Source organism: Narcine bancroftii, chromosome 2 (assembly GCF_036971445.1).
Source record: "Narcine bancroftii isolate sNarBan1 chromosome 2, sNarBan1.hap1, whole genome shotgun sequence".
NCBI classification, from domain to species: domain Eukaryota; kingdom Metazoa; phylum Chordata; class Chondrichthyes; order Torpediniformes; family Narcinidae; genus Narcine; species Narcine bancroftii.
Window position 1 is genome coordinate 251856660 of NC_091470.1, and position 21195 is coordinate 251877854.

The 21195-nt window shown below is 39.4% G+C and overlaps 1 protein-coding gene across 2 annotated transcripts in view; it reads right to left on the reverse strand.

The window, feature by feature from the left end:
* Positions 1-209: 209 nt before the first annotated feature.
* Positions 210-21195, reverse strand: part of LOC138755228 (solute carrier family 66 member 2) — a 53359-nt gene continuing 32373 nt past the window's right edge. For both annotated transcript variants that reach the window (XM_069920832.1, XM_069920831.1), the window contains 2 exons: positions 7837-8053; positions 210-2971 (listed from right to left, as the gene is read on the reverse strand). In XM_069920832.1, the coding sequence (XP_069776933.1) occupies positions 2764-2971; positions 7837-8053 (425 nt within the window). In that variant the 3' untranslated portion in view covers positions 210-2763. The remainder of the gene's footprint in view (positions 2972-7836; positions 8054-21195) is intronic.

Here is a 21195-nt window from a genome sequence, read left to right on the forward strand (position 1 = left end):
AGAGTCTTAGTGAAGGCTGGTTCAATTGTGTAACATTCTTCTGCCAGCTTAGAGCTTTCTTTTGGCAATGAACAAGTCTTTTCCTTTTTGGTATATTTGATATATGCAAAGATGCTAATATTTAATCACTTATGAATGTTGATGCTAAATAAAATGATGCAAGTCTGCACAATATAACTTGTGAAAAAATTCAAACTATTTCATGACCATAAAATCCAAATATTTTCTTTTTATTATATTCCATAGTGCATACTTCCAATCAATTTAGCACAATACTAAATAAGCAAGACAATATTTTGTAAACATAATTGAGATTATTGCACCCATCGACTGATTAGTCACCACAGATTGATTCACTTTTGCTTGGTAATTGGAGCAGCAAGTTGTACTACTGCCTCACGAGTCTCAAACTGTGCAAATGACTGGAACAGGTCTGTGTCAGTCTCAACACGGTGACCATGTGCTTAGCAAATAATGTCTGTAGAGTTTGGGCCTCAATGGTTATGCAAGGTTCATTTAGAGCACTAGTGTGAAAGACTGTCCAATCTGGCTTTAACAGAGTGAACATGATCTCAGTATTGCAGTTTGTTACGAGATCTCAGTATTGCAGTTCATGCATGCACAAATGTGGAATTGTTCTTTATCTTTGATTTTGAAATGTACATTTTTAAGAAAATAGTTTAGAAAATTTAAATATTTGATCATCGTGATGGGAAGGTCAGCATTTAGCAGCCTCCTAATTTTTGAATATACAGGCTGTTGAATGAACACACAAGCAAAGACACCTTGACTTAAAATGTTCCTATTTACACTTCATTTGCAAGGTCACTTAGGCCCAAAGCAAAATTTGAGCAGCTATGGGTCAGAATGACCAGATGTTGCTGAACAGATGTCATCCAGTGACAAAACATTTAGAATTGATCCAGTGAACAGCTCCTGAGCAAAATAAAGTGATGGCAGTAAATTAGTGTAATTCAAGGTACAACTCTCATTTGTTACTGCATATGGCCCAGGATTGGTCACCCAAAGTAGTTCCTTTTACAGCTATCCTAAACCTATTTGCACATTTTAGTGAAATTGCTCCCATCCATTCTAAATTCGTTGGTAACAGTTTAGCTTCAGTCTGAGAGAATACAATTTCAAATATTTCTGAATGTTGGTAATAAAAAATAAATGTAAACACAATTGTTCATTTAAAAAGTGATTTCGATGATCATATTTACATAATCATCAGATTGAGTTCAACAGTTTAAATAAATGAAAGGAAGTTAATTAGATGCTTATTAAAGTACAGGCTCATGACATCACATTTCCATGCAAATGATGAGGGGTGGGGTATTCATAGATACCAAGTCTGCACTCAAAGCATTTAAGAAAGATCAATTTAATTCAGTAATCACCGTAATCATTTTTTTTTGGTCAGAAATGGATGAAATTATTCAACTACATTAAGATTGGCAAAACCCATCCTGTGGCTCAAATGACTGTGAGAGAGTGGTGAATGAGAAGAATACCATTGTAATTCCCACCCAGGGTTTGCTGAGATGAAGAATTATCATGGCATGGGGAGAGCAAGTCTCCAAATGATAGGGAAAAAATATTAAATGGAGACAGTCACTCCGAATGAAGTATTATTGACTGGATGTGCACCCAAAAAGGATTTAGTTTCTTATCTACAAATATTTCACGAGACTGCCATTTAACTTTTTCCTCCGTTAAATGCAGGAATATTTAAGTACCGATTCAAACACTGTGAGGTGGGGCATAGCAGATGTGAACCAGAGATCATGTGTTTAAGAATAATATCAACACCACTAAACAAAATTAATTTTGAACATAACATGCCAGAATAAATCTAGTGAAAGAGGAAAACAGATTCAGCATGACTGATTAAAAGCAATTTTCACTTTAATTACCATTTTTATCAAAATGAAGCTTGAGCATAATTTGCTGAGTATATGTACCATTTTTATTTTTTCCTTCCCCCAAGAGCTCATATCATCCATAATGAGCAAGTATCTTTGCCTCCTCCAATCTTTAGCCAATGTTATTCCAAAAATGTTCTGAAATTGCCCTGGATAAGCACCTTATGTCATTGCAATTATGATTTACCTTGATAAAATCCCAAGCACAAATTCATTTGCACATTTTCTCCACCATTCCATGAGTTCGGTTCTAATGTTATGTCACTATAGCATGCAATCAAGATCAAATATTGTACACATTCCTCTATGCTCCTTCTGGAGGTAAAAAAATACTTTTGTTGATCTAGTTTAAACCAGTTAATAACAAATCAACTCAAAACATACAAATTTGAATGTGCCTTCGCACCATCAGACAGATTTGGTCTTTTGGCTTTTCAGTAGGATGTGGAAATGGTGGTCATAAAACTGAATCAAGAGGCCTACACAAAGGATTCAACAAAAACTGGTTCTCAGTGATCTTCTGCAAGACTAACATGGATCAGTGGGTGAAAAACCCCCCAAAAGCAAAAAAATCTTCCAGAAACAGTTCATCTGACAAAGTATTTCAGCAAACTGATCTAAAGACAATGATTGAATTAGCATAGTAGAATATATAAATAATCAAAGACGTTTGACAATAGTTTAACTGTATAAACTTCTTTACTAGAATACTACTTTTTGAGATCCTTCCAGCATCCTGAGAACCCATTTTAAATTATTGGCACTGGTTCAATTACAAGAACTTTGAAGCCCTTTCCAAGAGTTGATACGTTTGATGCTTCTGTTGAAGGTGCATTGATTAAAGTGCCTTGGTGCTTGTGGAAGGGACAGTGTGGGAAGCTGGTTTCTGTGGGTAACGATCATAGTAGTAAACTTGAAAAAGAATAGTAATGTCAACAAAAACTTGCAGTAATCCACATATCCAGAACTGGAAAGGTGCCTGATTCAGAATGAAGTAAGCAGTCTTGAAAGTGTCACCACTCGTCCACATCAACACCATTGTGATACTTTATGGGGAGAAAAAAAAACATTATAAATTAGTTATCCTTCACTTACTAGACTTGTGTACTCAAATATATCTAAGGTAACATGATTTATATTATAGCATATACAGTACCTGCTTCATTAATAGGCCAGATAACCTACTCTTTTTATTGCTGGCAAGTTCCACAAAACCATTTACTGGCCCCTCAGCTTGACTGAACTTGACTAATTGAGTTCTGATTAATACTTTTGAAAAATTAACGTTTAGAATGAGGGTAAAAAAAAATCAGAGGGCGTCCTGGATAGTGTAGCAGTTAGAACAATGCTGATACAGTCACAGCAACCGTGGTTCAAATCCGGCACTGTCTACAAGGAGCTTGTATGTTGTCCTTGTGTCTGCGTAGGTAATCTCCGGGTGCTACGGATTCTTTCCACCCTTCAAAAGGGTTGTAGCCTAATTGGATGTCATGGGCTCATGGTCTAGAAGAGGCTGTTACAATGCAGTATGGCAAAATTTTTTTAAAAGTACAGTAATTATTTGCTGTGGTTCAATTGGTAGCAACCTTGCCGTTCTTTCCCTTCTGCAAAGAAAGCACAAAATGTTGGTGTTCCTTTACAGTAATGGGAGAGTCTTGCTCTACTAAAAGGGTCATTTTTTTTGGATGAGCTGTCAAACCAAGATATCAGATGGATAGAAATGAGCTTAAGGAAATGTCTTGAAGTGGAGCAGGAGAGTCCTTTCTGACATCCAAAGCAATCATTTAGTCAAGGTTATGAAAAGCATATAGTTGGGTCCTTGACTTGATGATTGTGGGATTCCACTGTGCATTTCCTACATTAGAATAAGTAGTTTGATGGCAGGTATATGTTTAGGGAATTGAAATGCACATCTTTTTCCCCCATGGCACATCAGGACAGAAACTATTTCACATTTGCATCATCCTGCCTCAGCCAAATCTCATCTCAGCATTATTCCCCATTCTTCCTAGAACTTTTGACTGATCACATTAAAAATAGCAACAGCTTGTATGTGGAACAATCCATGATTTTGGATTCAAACAGGAGGATGAAAAGCTCCAGATGACAAGATTAAAGTACAATCATTAAACAAAAATCAAGTTTCAAGCAGTGACTTTAAAGTAAAATGGCAAACTGAAAGACTGCAAATCCATTTAAAAGAATAGGTTTTATTCATGGCAGCATCTTTTTTAAAAATTGTGAGTTTCTCTTGGCAAGGAACAACAATTATGATGAACATTCAAATAACTTGAAAATTTAGCTTATTTTGCTCATCCCTTGTGCCAAATGTCAATCAAGTTTAAAAACAATGTTGAAGTTTTTGCTGTGAGAAATACAGCTGCAGAGATGAATGTTTCTGATCTGTCTTGATTCTCTTTGTCATGTTTTTCTAAAACAGATTTCATTTGACAAGCTGACAAATCTAGGGCTTCTGAAATTGTTCTGACTAGTAAATTAAGATATTCCTCAGATTTGCCCCTTCCATTAGTGTCCCATTATAAAATAGGCCTAGTTACTTAAATACTGTATCCTAACAAGTGATCTCCAGCACTTCCCCATAATTACTCCATTCCCTCATGACATTCTTCCTCATGCATTGTTTATAACAATTAAAGATAAACCATCTGGATTAAAGATGATCAAAGATAAACAACAATCACTTTTGAGAGCAGAACCTCAAGAAAGACTGACTGGCTGAGTTGGGTAGATTCACAGAAACCACTATCAGAATGTACAGGATGAGACAAATCCTGTGGGTCCAAACAGAGTTCATAATTGTTGATCGCACTGGAAATTGATGGGTGATCCAAAGTAATTTAGAAGAATAAAGTTTTGTTTTATAAATGATCTATAGCTTCATATGTACAGAGGATCCTGAATGATGAACAAATATCCCAGAGTAAGCTACTTTGCTGACTAATACATCAAGTTGTGAGCCACCCTTGAACCCAACAACACTGGACAACAAAGATTTTGCATCCTGAACACTTTTGGGTGTATTTTATGGATTTGGGGCTGCTTATCATGAAAATCACCTTAAAATTTTCTATCACATACCTTTTTTAGATATTACCTATTTTTGTGATTTCCTGACATATTTTAAGTCTACTTCAAGCTTACAAATCTATGAAGTACAACATGTCATTAAAAATTCAATTTCAGCATTCATACTTGGACTTCGTCCCTGCTGATCTTGGTGCAGTCAGTGTCAAAAATGGTGAAAGGTTTCACCAGGACATTGCAAAAGTGATCAGGGCAACTGGGAGCCATCAATGCAATCCGACTATTGTTGGACACTGACTGACATGAGAGGCATCAGATGCATAGTACCAGCAAAAATCAGGGGCAAAACATTTTTAGGTCAGTTGAACTAACGCAATGCGTCAGCATCATTGGGCGATTAAACAGTCTAAATTCAATAGAGGTTCATTTAAAGTTTCTCCAACTTCCTACGTGATACAGCAAATATGAAATTATCTTTGAGCTCAGCTCAAAGTTGTCTATCATGATCCCCAATTTTTTTCAGGAAGCAAACCTTTTGAAAACATGTTGTCCTTTGTAATTTTATGATGAAATGCAGCTCAAGAGGAGTACATCAATTTGACATTTGTAGGATAGGAAAACGGACCCATTACTGTATTTGCTTGCTCTATGGAGTTTGTTAATTTAGAAGTTTACACTTGTCTTTCTGGTTTAGATTCCAAGTTGCAACTACAAGAAAACAAGGATTGAAGCACATAGCCATCGTACAAAAGCAGAAGTTCATGCTTTGATCTCAAGCTCTTGCTAACTTAAATAAATAAGCAGATAAAGATATAAAATATAAATGAGGATAATTTAAGGAATTATCATCGACAATGAGAGCTCACGAGTGAAACAAAATCTACAGATGCTCTGACTACAGTAACAACAAAAATGTTGGAGGAACTCAGCACGTTTCACAGTGTACATAGGAGGACAAGATATATAAAGGCTTCAGGCCTGAGCTCTTCTTTAAGGTATGAGTAAAAAGCAGGCAAGCATCTGAATTAAAAGAGCAAGGTGTTGTTTGGGGGAGTGGGGGGGAGAAAGAGAATGGGGCAGGGAATTAAAATAGGAGGCCACTGGGACATTCTGCTATTGCGGAGGACAGAGGCAAGGTACTGAACGAAGTGATCTCCCAGTCTGTGCCCAGTCACTCTGATGTGGAGACGCCTGCCTGCTTCTTATTCATACCTTGAATAAGGACAAATTCCTGAAACGTCATTTATATATCTTTGCCTCCTATGGACGCTGTGAGACCTGCTGAGTTCCTCCAGGATTTCTGTGAATATATTCATGGAGCCTACCTAATACAAACAGTATCAAAATGTATTGTATGCAGTTCTGGTTGCCGTGCCATAGGATGTCACTAAGCTAAAAGGGTGTGAAAAGATTCACAAGAATTTCACTGGGACTGGAGGACTTGAGTTACAAGAAACTGGATAGGCTTGGAGATTTTTCACTGGACACAGGAGTCTGAAGTGCAACCTTAGAGAGATACATAAAATCATCAATGGTATAGATAAAGTGAATGGTTTGGTCTTTTTGGCATAGCAGAGGACCCTAAAACTAGAAGGCATGCATTTAAGATGAAAAAGGGAGCAATTTTTCCAAGTAAATGGAATGAGCTGCCAAAGGAAATTGTAGAGGCAGGCACAATTATAACATTTAAAAGACATTTGGATTAGGGAAGGGTTAGAAGGTATGGGCCAAATGCAAGCAAGTAGGCTAGCTAATGTAGGTCCCTTGGTCAGCATGGATGAGTTGGGCCAAAGGGTCTGGTTCCATATTGCATTGCTCTATAACTAAAATAGAATCAAAACTGATTCTAGATAAATTTTCAACCTGATTTACATTTCAGACATTTACGATTGTTGCCCTCTGGAACAGCTTCAACAGATACCAAATTTGCTCTGCAAGTGCTCAGACTATGTCATGGTAGCAATGCACATCGTTAACAAGGAGCTGAGAAGAAAGCAAGACAACTGATTCCAAAAATAATTGAAATTAAAGATTTATAATTCAGGAAAAAATACACTCAAGAAGTTACCTTAATGAAGTAGTTATTTTGTGTAGAAGAGCTGACAGGAGTTAGAAATGGGAGAAAACAGGTCAATAGAATGGGCATGGAAATGAGAAAGTACTACATTAAGAACAGACAAGCCAAGGAATTAAAGAAAATATATTTTTGGCAAAGACTGAGTCAGAATAATAAGAGTTAATACAGGAAGTACAAACTTCAAATGCTAAAAGGGCACCAGAATAATAAATGCTTAAAAGAAAAATCACATTTTTTTTTCTCATTTCTGAATTTCCATACTTCAAAAAAAAAATGATGAGCTTAGTGAGAGATCTTTTAACAAACGAAGGACTATTTTGGGGAGACCCAAGCACACTTGGTCTATCAGCAGCCTTTATCCAAAGGTAGTATGCCGCTGTATTATTAATTGCAAATTTAAGCTTGCTTCAATAGGACTATAACTCTCACTTTTGCGTTATGAAATATTCAAACCAGAGTCCAGAACCAGAACTTCCTAAGGTAAGCTGATAGTTCAATGTAGTACTGAGTTAGCAGTTCCAGCTGGGGTGTGAAATGCAGTAAGGTGTAAAATGGAGAATTCTTCTGATATCTTGACCAATATTTGCCCATTTACTTTCAACAAAGAACATCTTCATTACCATCTTTATGGCCTTGCTGAACCTCCAAACATAACCAGAAAACTCAACGGTGCAGGAATTGGCGGAAGCTTCAACCCACTATAGTTCCGCTTTAAAAAGATAATAGCCAAGCTAAACACAATAAATAGATTTGTGCTTTCCATAAAGATGTTATTAGCATTGCTCTTACCTCATGCCTTCTGTGGATTTGTTCTCATAGTTGCGATACAACTGCGGTGTGCCGAGCATGGCTTCAGTGAAGACAGCACAGAATCCAAGTGTTTCCACAAAGAGTGAAGAGTCCATAAGGAGGTAGGTTATGTATGCAGCAACAACGGTGAAAGCCAACACACACTGGACATAATCAATAAATCTGCTCCACTGCCAAAAGTATTGTAGATCAAAGTCTAAAGCAGAAACAAAATGTTAAGGAAAGTGCCATGCAAATTTCTAGAATTTTATTAGTCCTAGATTTTATCACAATGAATTAAACATGTCACATTCAACTGTTATACAAGCAAATGAACATAAAGATTTAAACTGTACAACTTGCTATATTTGTTTTCCTGTTTAATGAAATGGCATTATCTATGCAACAATGACACGTCGTCCCAATTCAATTTTTTTGTTCCTCTTTTTTAATCACAGTACATATGACACTACATTCATTATCTATATTGTCAGTCCCTATGAAAACAATTTAGTTACAAATACTGATGTCACTAACTTCTACAAAACGAGAGTTCTTAATCTGACACTGAAGATGAACTCTTATCTAGAATGTATTGTTGTACAGGGACATTAACGTCAGAACAAAATGATAAAACACTCCAGAGAAGCAAACTGGGAATTATTTGTACCAAACCAAAGCAGGATATGTTTTAAAAAAAAACAATGTTACTGAAATAGACAGGCTTTAAGAAAGGTTGAAGAACAGAACTTTGGACAGTGGCAAGGTTTAGGGAGAAATTCAAAAGGTTTAAATCTAAACACCTCATGACAGGTGAAGATTGGAGAAACCCAGGAAGAGAGCAATTTTTTTTTTAAAGTTTGAACATTGCAAAGGTTACAGAAATGATGAGATGAGGCTATCTTAGCTTTTTGAAAGGTTTGAGAGGGGATCAGGTCAGTGACTGAGGTACTGGCAGAGGAGCCCTGACATTGGTACAAACAAGATACAAGCTTTAGATCTTTGCACAAAATGAAATTAGAAAGTAAAAGGAGCCTATTCAGCCCCTTACATTTATCCTTCATTCTAATAAATCACAGATGATCTTTCATTCACCTTTTCATAAATCCTTTGATAGATTCACCTGACTTAAAAAAACATAAATGCTGTATAATAGTCTTTTCATTTTTCTCCTGCTGGAAGTACACAGTAGAGAAAATAGCCCATCTGTGTTTATCCCTGAAGGCCCTTTCATACAGTCAAGAAGCTAGAGTGTAAGGAAGAAATTCTCCGCTCTTATGTTGGGAGACTTACCTCCAAGGCACTGACTGCGATCCTCTTGGGGGAAGGGTCAGTGGCGGAGCCACCTAGCATTAATGCAATGCTCCTGCAGGCAGGGATGGGCTAATAACATTGCAATGACACCGTGACCCATTTTCCCTCTCCCTCCATGACCCCATAAGGGCAGGGGCGAACGGTGCGGGGGACGTCAGGCCAGGGACGGCCGATGTAGGCTGTGATAGCTCCACCAGCTGCTCCAACACTTCACTGGGCTGCTTTGACCTTCAGGGCTGGCAGTGTCAGCTGCTCAAAATGTGGCAGAGCAATGGCATTCTTCCCTACCCATAATGCCTCATGCAGCTGGAACCGCTCCAGGAAATGAAGAGCAGTTCCAGCTGCATGGGGGAATTATGGGTAGGGAAGACAGCCATTGCTCTGACACGCATTTATGTCAGGCAGTGCCAAGGCAATAGTCGCCCTGTCGACAGCGGCTCCAGACAAAGCCTTTTAGGGCTGCTCCCTGAACAGCTAAGTTTAAAAATTTTATCTGCCTCTGCAGCCAGCCTAAAAGTGGAGGCCCAGCATGAAAACACCAAGAAATGTCTTCAACATTTGAAATAACTCAAATTTATCACTCATCTCCCTTCAAAACTGAAGAATGCAAATGGTTTCTGAAATTGTTCGTTACACTGGACTACAAAGATACTGCTTCCTGAACATTTTTGGGTGTATTTTATACAAGGTCAATGCCAGAACAAGTGTTAGAGGGGGACATTAGGGTATCTGGGATTGGGAATGGGGGGCACAGTCCAACAGTCGTAAACTCATTCAGCAAGGGGGAGTGCACTGGTGGTCTACCTGCCATTTGGATGTAAACCTCCTCCGTGCCTCTGCCATAGCAGCCAAGCGCTGTTTTTATTGCATGGAGAGTCACTAGTGTGTGCTGGTGACTCCTGTCTCACAGTAGTGACGTGGGTGGGGCAGGTGGTAATTCACTAGTGTGCGTCAAGCTAGACGCTAGAGATGCTTGACGCACGCTAGAGATGTGGACGGGGCTGATGGCAAGCGAGCCTGTCATTTTTTTTTTTGTGATTTCCTGCCTTGTTTTAAGTCTACTTAAAGCATATAAAACCATAAAATGCAACATGTTATAAAAAACTCATTTTCGGCATTTATACTTGGGACTTCTTCTCTGCTAATCTTGGTGCAGTCAGTGACGAACATGGTGAAACATTTCACCAAGACATTGTGACCATGGAAAACTGGTATCAGGGCAACTAGAAGCCATCAATGTTGGTCGACTATTGTTGGACACTGATACGAGAGGCATCAGATGCGTAGTACCAGCAAAAATCAGCGGCAAAACATCTATAGGTCAGTTGAACTGATGCAATGTGTCAGCATTATTATACGATTAAACATGCTAAATTCAATAAAAGTTCATTTAATGTTTCTCCAACTTCCTATGTGCTACAGCAAATCTGAAATCATATTTATGTTAAGCTTGAAGTTGTCTATCATACTCCACAATTTTTTTTTCCCAGGAAGCAAACCTTTTGGAAAAGAAATGTTGTCCAGTATAATCAACCTCGTGTCTCAAAACCCAAATCCCTTAACTCCATGAGTTCTTCCAGAAATAGGTTCCTGTGCATCTTTATCAAAGTCCGTCTATATTGTGAGGATTTTACCATATTGAAAATTGTGTATCCTGTTCATAAAGGGTGGCACGGTTGGCGTACCAGCAAGTGCAATGCCTTTATAACACCAGTGCTCGGGACCAGTCCAGGGTTCGAGCCCCACGCTGTCTGTAAGAAGTTTGTACGTTCTCCCCATGTCTGCGTGAGTTTCTCTGGAGGCTCCTGTTTCCTCCCACCATTCAAAACATACTAGGGGTGTAGGTTAATGTGGTGTAAATTAGGCGGTTACAGTAATGGCCTGTTACTGTGCTATTTGTCTAAATATAAGAGTTATATTTAAAAAAATTTAAAACAGAGAACAAATCCAGACTGGCTATTTTTTGCCAAGTCACAATGACATCTAAAGAGGATTTACCTAGCACAGGTATGAACACTGGAATTTTAGTTGTCCTCAGTTCAAAAATAGTTGGATCCAAACTTGATCTGAACATTGAATTCCAGAAGTGAGAGCGAATGAAATGAATATATTTGACTCAAAGTAGCATAAAGGAATCTTGTTAAAGTTGATGTTAACGTTAATGGGATCAAGGGTAAACACTACAATGTTCACACAAAACATTATGGGAGATTGTTAGAAGCCAACCATTCTAGCTCAGGAACTTTGCTGCAGGAGTTCCTCAGAGAACATGCTAATAAATCGTAACTAACATTTACTGCACAAAAGTACCAAGCAGGAGCATTTCAGGTAAGAGAATCCTAATCCTGACATTCAATACTATTACTCTTGTTGAGTACCTCCAGCCCAAACAACATCTTAGACCAGGGAACAAAAAAAGGGGATGGGAGAAAGAGGAGAAGGTGAAATAGGATCAAAACTCAAATCTAAATTGGACCAGCCACATAAATATAGTGGCTGCAAGAGCAGGTCAAAGGATGGGGCTGTGAAGTAACCAACATGCTTTGTAATACTACAAGAACTTGCCATGGGTCAGGAAATTGTGTCAGGGAAATGTGAAATATTGTCCCCATTCCTAAATAAGCCTAGCACCAGCAACAGTTAAGAAGAACATCACGTTGCAGAAAATGAACAGGGTGCCTGCTGAGTACCCCCATCTGCTGCCCTAAAACATTCAAATCCTTTGATTCTACCACACAAGGCATCATGTTCACCATCTACAAAATGAATATAATCTTTACCATCAATGACAAAGCCAGGAGACTATCTGCACTCACCAACACATCCAAATTGTAGACCAACCCCCCCCCACCCCCACCCAGAAGCACTGGAAGAGCATCCTTACCTAGAGTGGGAAGTTCAAGGTGCAACTCCATCAGAACTTTGTTGAACTATTAGAGATGGACAATAAATTACAGCATTGTGCCCTTGAAAAATGAATTTTAAAAACCCTCCAAAGCAAAACAGACTTGGCAGGCAGAGATGAACACTGATGGGACCCCACCAAGACTAACAACTATAGCATCAATCTCTCACCATTTTAGTTCAACCTCCTTGAGTTCCAGTAACCTCTCAGATCAGGTTTTGTATCTATGACCAAGTTTCCGATTGGCATGGTCCATCAAAACACTGCCCTTGTACCGTTGTTGTTGAGGTCAATATGTGGATCCTCATACAAGTATGAATGAACTCTGGAATTTTAGTTGTCCTCAACGGCACACACTCAACACCCTGATGTAGATATCTTTCAGGCTCACTACCAGACTTAAGGGTGATTGACTTCAATGTCTCTGCATCCTATCTGATAATGTCCTCGACTCCATGTTCCTCTACCAATGTTCAGATGTGGTGCTCACTGTCTTAATCTAATCACAACAAGGTCTGAACTTTCTTGCTTTTCTCTGAATAATGCTACAACTTGACCTGTGGAGAACCAGTTCTCTTGCTTTGCCAATTTTATCTCACTTGACCCCTTGGGCCTTTCTGCAATAGAATAATGCAGTGACATTGGGAAGGGCAGGCACATCAACACACAAAATCCCCAAGTCTTGCCAAATCACTGTGCTTTTTGAGGCTCAGAAAAAATTCTGGGTCCTGATCAATCAGTAAAACAAGATCCCAATCAGTCTCTCTCCGATCCAAAGGTAATGATCTCTCGAGGTGAATTATGAATGGCATTGCTTTGCTCAATGCCAATTTTCAAACCTCTCATTCCATTTATACAACTTATTACAACTAATTAATAAAATAGGAACATTTTTGTTGGAAAAGTTTCCCTGACAATGTGTAATGCACCCTGCAAATTGTATAGGGTGCGCATATGATTTGCTGTATTGCTATTCAAGTATGCTGCCATTAAAAACAGAGATACATGTTGAGCACCTCACCAGAGAAGAGGTAAACAGAATCAATTAGCTATCGGGAAAGGAAAACAGATATATGGGGGTGGGGGGGACGGGGATGGGACTAAATTCTTCAAACTCTTAAACTAACAATAGCAGTTTATGTCTGGGTTTATATTTATTCATCTTAAAAAAGGTCTAAACAGATTCACTGACAAGGCTTCAGGATATTTTCCCCTCATTACATTAATTCTGGGCCATGTATAAATAGGTTTAAAAAAAACTAAGCAACATGTTAAAGGTTATCTTACGCAACAATAATTAGAGAATACTTGCTTTTACTCTCATATGTGCCAATTATTTCTGGTACTTTATGATGGAGGTTTACCAGCATCCAAACTGCATTTAAAGTTGGCTCTTTCCTTGTCACTCAGATACATTTTTTCATATTTAGGATGACAATTTGATTTCTGAAAAAGCTTCATATTCACAGAGAAATTATGCTCCACAATTTGATCCACATTGCATTACAATATTCAAACCCAATGTCAAAATGCCCTCTATCGGGTCCAAATCTTTGGTTTCAATACTTGCAAAAATATATATATATATTGTCCAAAGTAACACTTGTGTTAAAGTTTCTTCCACATCTCTGAGTATGGAACATTTGGAACAAATGTTTACATTTCAATGGAGATTCAAAAGCAGCTAAACAATAAGACAAAGAACCCTGATTTTGATTGGGGAAGATCAAAGATAAGAAATAGGAAAACAGAGCAGCCACAGGAGAAACAGCTTGGTGGCGCTGGATACCTAACTTTTGAAAGTAATGAATGGGCAACAGCTCATTTAACTAAGCTAAGCTTGGACAAATGGGTCTATAATGATGAAGCTGCAAACAAGTATAGAAAGGAAAGATATAAAGAAGTTTATGTTAAAAAGTTATAATGTACAGCACTGGGAAACTGGAAGATTGGGATAACTTTAAGAGACAACAAGGGGTTACAAAGCAGGTCATAAAAAATGGGAAAAAGGATTATGAAAGTAAATTGGCACAAAATATAAAAACAGAAAGCAAAAAATTTTTTAAATATATAAAAAGGAAGAGGGTGGCCAGAGTTAACATAGGACCCTTGGAGGAGGAGAAAGGAAAACTGGTAGCAAAAAATGAGGAAATGGCCGAGGCATTGAACAAATATTTTGTGTCAGTCTTCACGGTGGAAGACACGTCCAGCATGCCCAAGTGCAGAGTTAAGGATGCGAATGTTGGGGAGGGCCTTGATAAAATAGTTGTTACAAAGGAAGTAGTGATGGAGAAACTAATGGGACTAAAGCCAGACAAACCACCTGGTCCTGATGATATGCATCCAAGGGTTCTGAAGGAAATGGCAGAAGTTATAGTTGATGCATTGGTGGTCATATACCAAAATTCCTTTGATTCTGGGCAGGTCCCGGCAGACTGGAAGGCAGCAAATATCACGCCATTTTTAAAGAAGGGATGTAGGCAGAAGACTGGAAATTATCGGCCAATTAGTTTGACGTCTGTAGTTGGAAAAATGCTTAAAGATGAAATAGTGAAACTTTTGGAACATAAAGGTTCAATCAGGCAGACGCAGCATGGTTTTAGAAAGGGAAGATCTTGTTTGACAAACGTTAGGATTCTTTGAGGATATAATGGGTGCGGTGGACAGAGGGGAAGAGGTTGATGTTGTATATTTGGATTTCCAGAAAGCGTTTGATAAGGTGCTGCACAAGAGATTTATCAGCAAGTTACAGGAAAGTGGAGTCCGGGGAAGTATATTGGCATGGATCAAAAATTGGTTGTCTGACAGGAGGCAGAGAGTCAGGATAAGTGGGAGTTTTTCAGGTTGGCAGAGAGTGGTAGGTGGGGTGCCGCAGGGGTCAGTGCTAGGCCCACAACTGTTCATCATTTACATGGATGACTTGGAGACTTGGAGGAGGGGACAAAATTTGGTGTAACCAAGTTTACGGATGAGCAAATTGTAATGAGGATGTGGAGAGTCTGCAGAGGGATATAGTTAAGCTGGATGAGTGGGCAAAGGTCTGGCAGATGGAGTACAATGTTAGTAAGTGTGAGGTTATCCACTTTGGCAAGAAAAATAAAAGAGCTGAATATTATTTAAATGGTGCTTGTGCATGAATCGCAAAAAGTTAGGTAGCAGGTGCAGCAGGTTATTAAGAAGGCAAATGGAATGTTGGCCTTCATCACTAGAGGAAATGAATTCAGGAGTAGGGAGGTAATGTTGCAACTGTATAAGGTAATGGTGAGACTGCACCTGGAGTACTTGTCCAGTTCTGGTCTCCATATTTGAGGAAGGATATACTTGCTTTGGAGACGGTCCAGAGTTGGTTTACTAGGTTGATCCCTGGGATGAAGAGGTTGACTTATGATGAAAGATTAAATCGTCTAGGATTGTATTTGCTCGAGTTCAGAAGAATGAGAGGAGATCTTATAGAAACATAAAGGATTATGAAGGGTATGGATAGGATAGATGTAGGAAGGTTTTTTGAGCTGGCCGGGGAAACTAAAACCAGAGGACACAGTCTCAAGATTCGGGGGAGTAGATTTAGGTCAGAGATGAGGAAAAATAGTTTTTCCCAGAGAGTAGTAAATGTTTGGAATTCTCTATCCAGGGAAGTGGTTGAGGCTGCTTCATTAAACATATTTAAAATTCGGTTAGATAAATTTTTACATGATAGAGGAATTAGGGGATATGGGGAGAAGGCAGATAGGTGGAGTTAGGTCATAAATTAGATCAGCCATGATCTTACTGAATGGCGGAGCAGGCTCGATGGGCCATTTTTGGCCTACTCCTATTCCTACTTCCTATGTTCCTATTATGTCAGACCATTTAGCCCAAGAAATTTTCCATTTTGTTTGAACATTTGATTGAGACCTTATAGTGGGCAGAATGAGGAGATAATGCATGCAAAATAGTAACATAATGTCAGTCATTTGCCAATATTAATTCACAAATTTTTAAAATGCCAAAGTCAATAACACAGATGCAATAAGTATCTCAGCCCAGAAAATAAACAAACTCTCTACTTTCTTGTCCATTTCCTAGAACCATTGACTCCTCAGTAGACCAAAACCACCAACCATCACTCTCTAGAACAGGGGTGTCAAACTCAAATTCACGGAGGGCCAAAATTAAAAACTTGGACTAAGTCGAGGGCCGAACTAAATATTTATTGAAAATTTTCAACAACATCTGCATGTTTTCTCTTCTTTCAACATATGTAATGTTAAACTTTTTCTTATTAAAATAAATGTTTAATAATAGTTTTGGATAAACTCTTTCCAGAAGCATTAACAAATGAGAAATAAAATATTCAATAAATAATATTTCTCTATAGAGGATTTGTCAAATGTTGCTAGTGTGCTGTCGAATAGTAAAATCTGAGGGCTATTGAGAATGTGGGAGAATAACATGATTCCTGAAACAATCAAATGGGCATGAACTCTAGCAGGGTTATTTGCCATGCCCATTTTCCATTGGTACAGATATCCTTTGATTTACACACTTTTCAAGTTTTATGCCTAATGAGCTTGTATCCAGGTGCAGGACCATTTTTAACCAGGAATATATTTATCACTGTGACATGAAACTATTGGAAGATCATTTTATCCTGAGATTAAAGTTCATAATACTTACTCAGGCCTGTGTGCGGGAGGGCGGGGGTTTGTGGGCGATCGGGTTGGGCAACGACAGTGTGGGGGCATCGGCTCTCGCTGCAGGGCGGCATCTCGGCGGATCAGCGGCCCCGTCACCATGAGTCGTGGGTCGCCTGCGGCAGGGAGGGGGAGTGGGCAACGGTCCTGGCGAGGTCAGGCCCGAGGCCTCCGGTTCCGGGCGCTAGGAAGCGGCCTTGGCTTCCCCTGACACCGGCCATGCCGCGCTGCGGTGGGGGGGCGGGCGGGGGGACACGACAGTGCGGGGGCATCGGCTCTCGCTGTAGGGCGGCATCTCGGCGGATCAGCGGCCCCGTCACCGTGAGTCGCGGGTCGGCCTGCGGCAGGGAGGGGGAGTGGGCAACGGTCCTGGCGAGGTCAGGCCCGAGGCTTCCGGTTCCGGGCGCTGGGAAGCGGCCTTGGCTTCCCCCGACACCGGCCAGGCCCAAAACCAGAGTCCACGGTGAGACCCTGCAACGTAAACAGAGGAGGTGGGGGCGATTAGCGGGCTGACGCCAATGCATTCTGGGATTTGTTGTATTACTGTGCATGCGCTATACTGGCGCGGCGGCCAGCGGGCCACCTCTAATACATTTTTTAAATGATCTTGCGGGCCAAATATAATTATATTGCAGGCCAAATTTGGCCCGCGGGCCAGAGCTTGACATGTATGCTCTAGAATATGTTCAATGATTCAATTTCCACAGCTCTCTGGTGCAAAATTCATAGCCCAAGAGGGAAAAATAGTCCCTATCACCTCTCTCTTAGAAGGGCAATTCCGTATTCTAAAATAATGGCTTCTAGTTTTTGATTTTCATCAAGGGGAACCCCTTCACAGCATCCATCTCGCCAAGCTCCCTCAGGAACCTGAATATTTCATTAGGATCATTTCTTGTTTTTAAGACAAGGCAAACTTTTTCAAGCTTTCTTCATATTCCTCCATTGTCATCTATCCTTTATGAGAAAGGTGACAGAATCTGTACTGTGCTCCAGTATTCTGTACATCTTTCCAACATTCTGCAGTTGTGGAAAAACTTACTTTAAAAAAAAACTCTATTCTCTTTGCATTAACTTGCCATACTCACATGCTGACTTTCTAACTTACAAACGAGAGCACTTAGACTCCTTTTAAAACACTATCAAGTCTCCATTCAAACAGCATCTTGCTTTTCTACTCTTCCAAACGAGGTTTTGTCTCCTCACATCTTGCCCTCGCTTTCCCAGATTTTTCTCATTCACAATCTATATCTCTTTTCAGATTCTGATTTGTCTTCACATTATAATTTTTATCTTCTTTGTACTGCAATATTATGTCCCTTCATGCAAATCATTAATGCAGATTGCAAATAATTGAGACCCATGCTAATCCTTGTCTCGTCAGGCAGGGCCTCATTTGTTACTTCAGAACCCAGAAAAGTAGAGAGGAAGTTACTCTTGATCCCAGTTGACGGCCAACGGCAACACTAAATTTCCGATGTCATTTGCACATTGAGCTAAGTATTGTGTATGTGGTTTTATTAAGGGGTTCTCATTAGTAGCCACTAAGAAGTAACCCAAAATTTTTAAAGGAATCTGGTATTTTAGCAGTGCAAATTTGGCCAACGTAAACATTCAGGGCGTGGTTGGGGGGGGTGGGGGGGGGGAAAGAGTAGGGATTCAATTTGAAAATAAAGATTACCAGTACTTCATCTGTTGCTATTATCTTTCTTTTCAGCCACAGAGCGACAAAGTGACAAATTCATGAATGCTTTGTTCTCACCACCTAACACAATTATCCAGAAGCTTGATAATTTTCCACAAGTCCCATCATTTCTACTTCCTCCATCCCTCAAAAAAAACACCCACAGGATCATGCTTTTGGGGTACCATTCCAGTGGAAATGCACCCCACATTACAGAGTAATCAATTCTATTAGAAAAGCAGCTTTGGAACCTATCGCTTTACACCCACGCATAACATGGTTATGACAATTTGCAATTCTGTGCTATTGTTGACTTTGGCCAAGCACAGTCACTATGCAAGTGTATTAATTTTTTTATGGATTGTAATGTCAATATTTCTCCCAAAATTTATATTTCAAATATGCTTTGATTTAATTACTTTTTGCTTTCAGCTTCTATCCTACTCATTTTCCATGTTCACCAATTCTGCACATTAAGCCATTATTGAGTCTAAAAGCACGCATATCAAAAGCTTTTTGGAAAATGAAATCTTGATTCAACTACCATGAGGTAGCAACATAAAATCCTTTATTTAATACTCCATAAAGTGGTTAAGTTGATTAATAATTGTGTTATTTCTTTTTGGAACATGGAGATAATTTGTCAATGGGAATGGATGCTCAGTCTTGGATGACATGACTGTACTGTATGCCAACGATCCCCTTGAATCTACGCCCAACAACAACCTCGGTTGTAAAAGAAGATTTTGCCAACACAAACACTTGATCTTGGTATGGTTAAAGGATGAGCAGTTGCATCATTGCTTTGCTGTTAAGTGCACACCCTGTGCCAATGTTTCTGATGTGAATCCCACAATTTAATGCCCATGTTCTGCAAACAATGTAACAATGTAATGAAGAATAACATCAGAATAGATTGAACCATATTGGACTTTCCAGAGTTTTGCAGATAACACCACATTCAAACAGGCAGTCATCTGAAAAACACGAATCCCTCCTCATCATATCCTCACACAGATCACTAGATTTAACTCGTGCCATAGATCCTGGAATTTGTTACAATAGACAATAGGAGCTGGAGTAGGCCCTTCGGCCCATCGAGCCAGCACCGCCATTTTACAGATCATGGCTGATCACTACCATCAGTACCCCTTTCCAGCCTTATCCCCATAACCCTTAACTCCTTTGCCCACTAGAGTCTTATCTAACTCTCTTTTGAACATAATCAGCGAATCTGCCTCTACCACCCTCTGTGGCAGAGCATTCCACAGATTCACACTTCTCTGGGTAAAAAAATGTTTTCTCATCTCCGTCCTAAAGGGCCTACCCTGTATTCTTAAACAGTAATCAATTAGTTTATTTGCAGCATTATAGGGTGCCATCATCATCAGCTTTTATAGTTGAATTCACATTGCAATGTACTGTAAATTTGTTCCATTAATGTAGGCTTGCTGATTCCTTCTGAATTTCTTGTGCAAGCTGGCTTATCATTATAGTTTCCTCTCTCTAACGTACTCCTTCTCCCATTTGCTAACACCCATGTTGTTGGTGCTAATTAAGTGTGGGTTTCTCTTGAAATTGATTTTCCAAGGCTTGGCTTCATTAGTAAAAATCAGAATTTAATGTCTATCTCTCATTGTACTTGAACCAAAATGGTTTCATAGTCCTAAATATTGATGGAATTGGAGACACGTTTAAGTCAAACCAGGCAAGGATAGCATATTCCTTCCCTGAAGGACATTAGTGAACCGCATTGGTTTTACGGCAGTCTAATCATTTCCATGGTCTTCATTACTAATGACTCAGGTTTAGTTTGAGGCATCATACATATAATCAAATATTTAATTTCTGGTATGTTTGCAGCCTATTTCCATTCTGCTCACATTTTCACAACTTGCCTCATCCCTTTCTTCTCTTCCACCTCCACCTCAAAGGTTAGGGGCAATACCTATTACAAGACCTCAGATTCCCAAGTTTCTTGAGCTCCATTTCTTCCATTTTATTGAGACTTTCCAAGCCTGTGCTTCTGCCACGCATTGCTTTTTCTTTATCCATGGTTTCCCTCTGTCATAGTTGATTGTTATCTGCTCTCATCCCCTCGGCTTCCAGCAGAGGAAGTATAGGGTTCCCCTTGTCCTCACTTTCCACTCCATTTTCAACAGATCATCCTCTATGATTTCTACTTCCTTCAAATTATGATACCAACATTCACACCTTCCTCTCTCCTTTCAGTGTTCTGAATGGACCACTCCTATTGCAACTTGCTTGTTCACTCTCTACCAACTCTTCTCATATGCAACAGAGAAAATGCTACATTGGTCCTTTCGTCTCTTCCTTTCCCACGATCCAGCAATCCAAGCAGTTCTCTCACAAGCACTTCTTTCAATTTAGTGTTCTACACTCACAACATAGTTTCTTCTACAATGGAGAAATTAAAATGTTTTGCAGAGCATCCATCCCAGTCCTATTATTGGACACCCTACAATGTTCCAACGAGGCCCAATGCACATTTAAGAAACAGCACCACATTTTGAGTCGGACACAGTTGAAACAGTACAGAATTCAACAAATTCAGAGAAACCAGCCATTTCCCTTTATGGCTAAATGCAAAGCAAGATTGATTCACCTCTGACATTATATCAGTTTTCTCTCCAATAGATGTTAACTGATCGCAGTATCTCCAGCATTCTCTTTTACTTCACCTTTGCCACAATCACAGAGTTCTGCATGCCACAATTCCAAAGCATTTTCCTCTCTCTAGCACCAGTATTCTTCACCCTCCATTT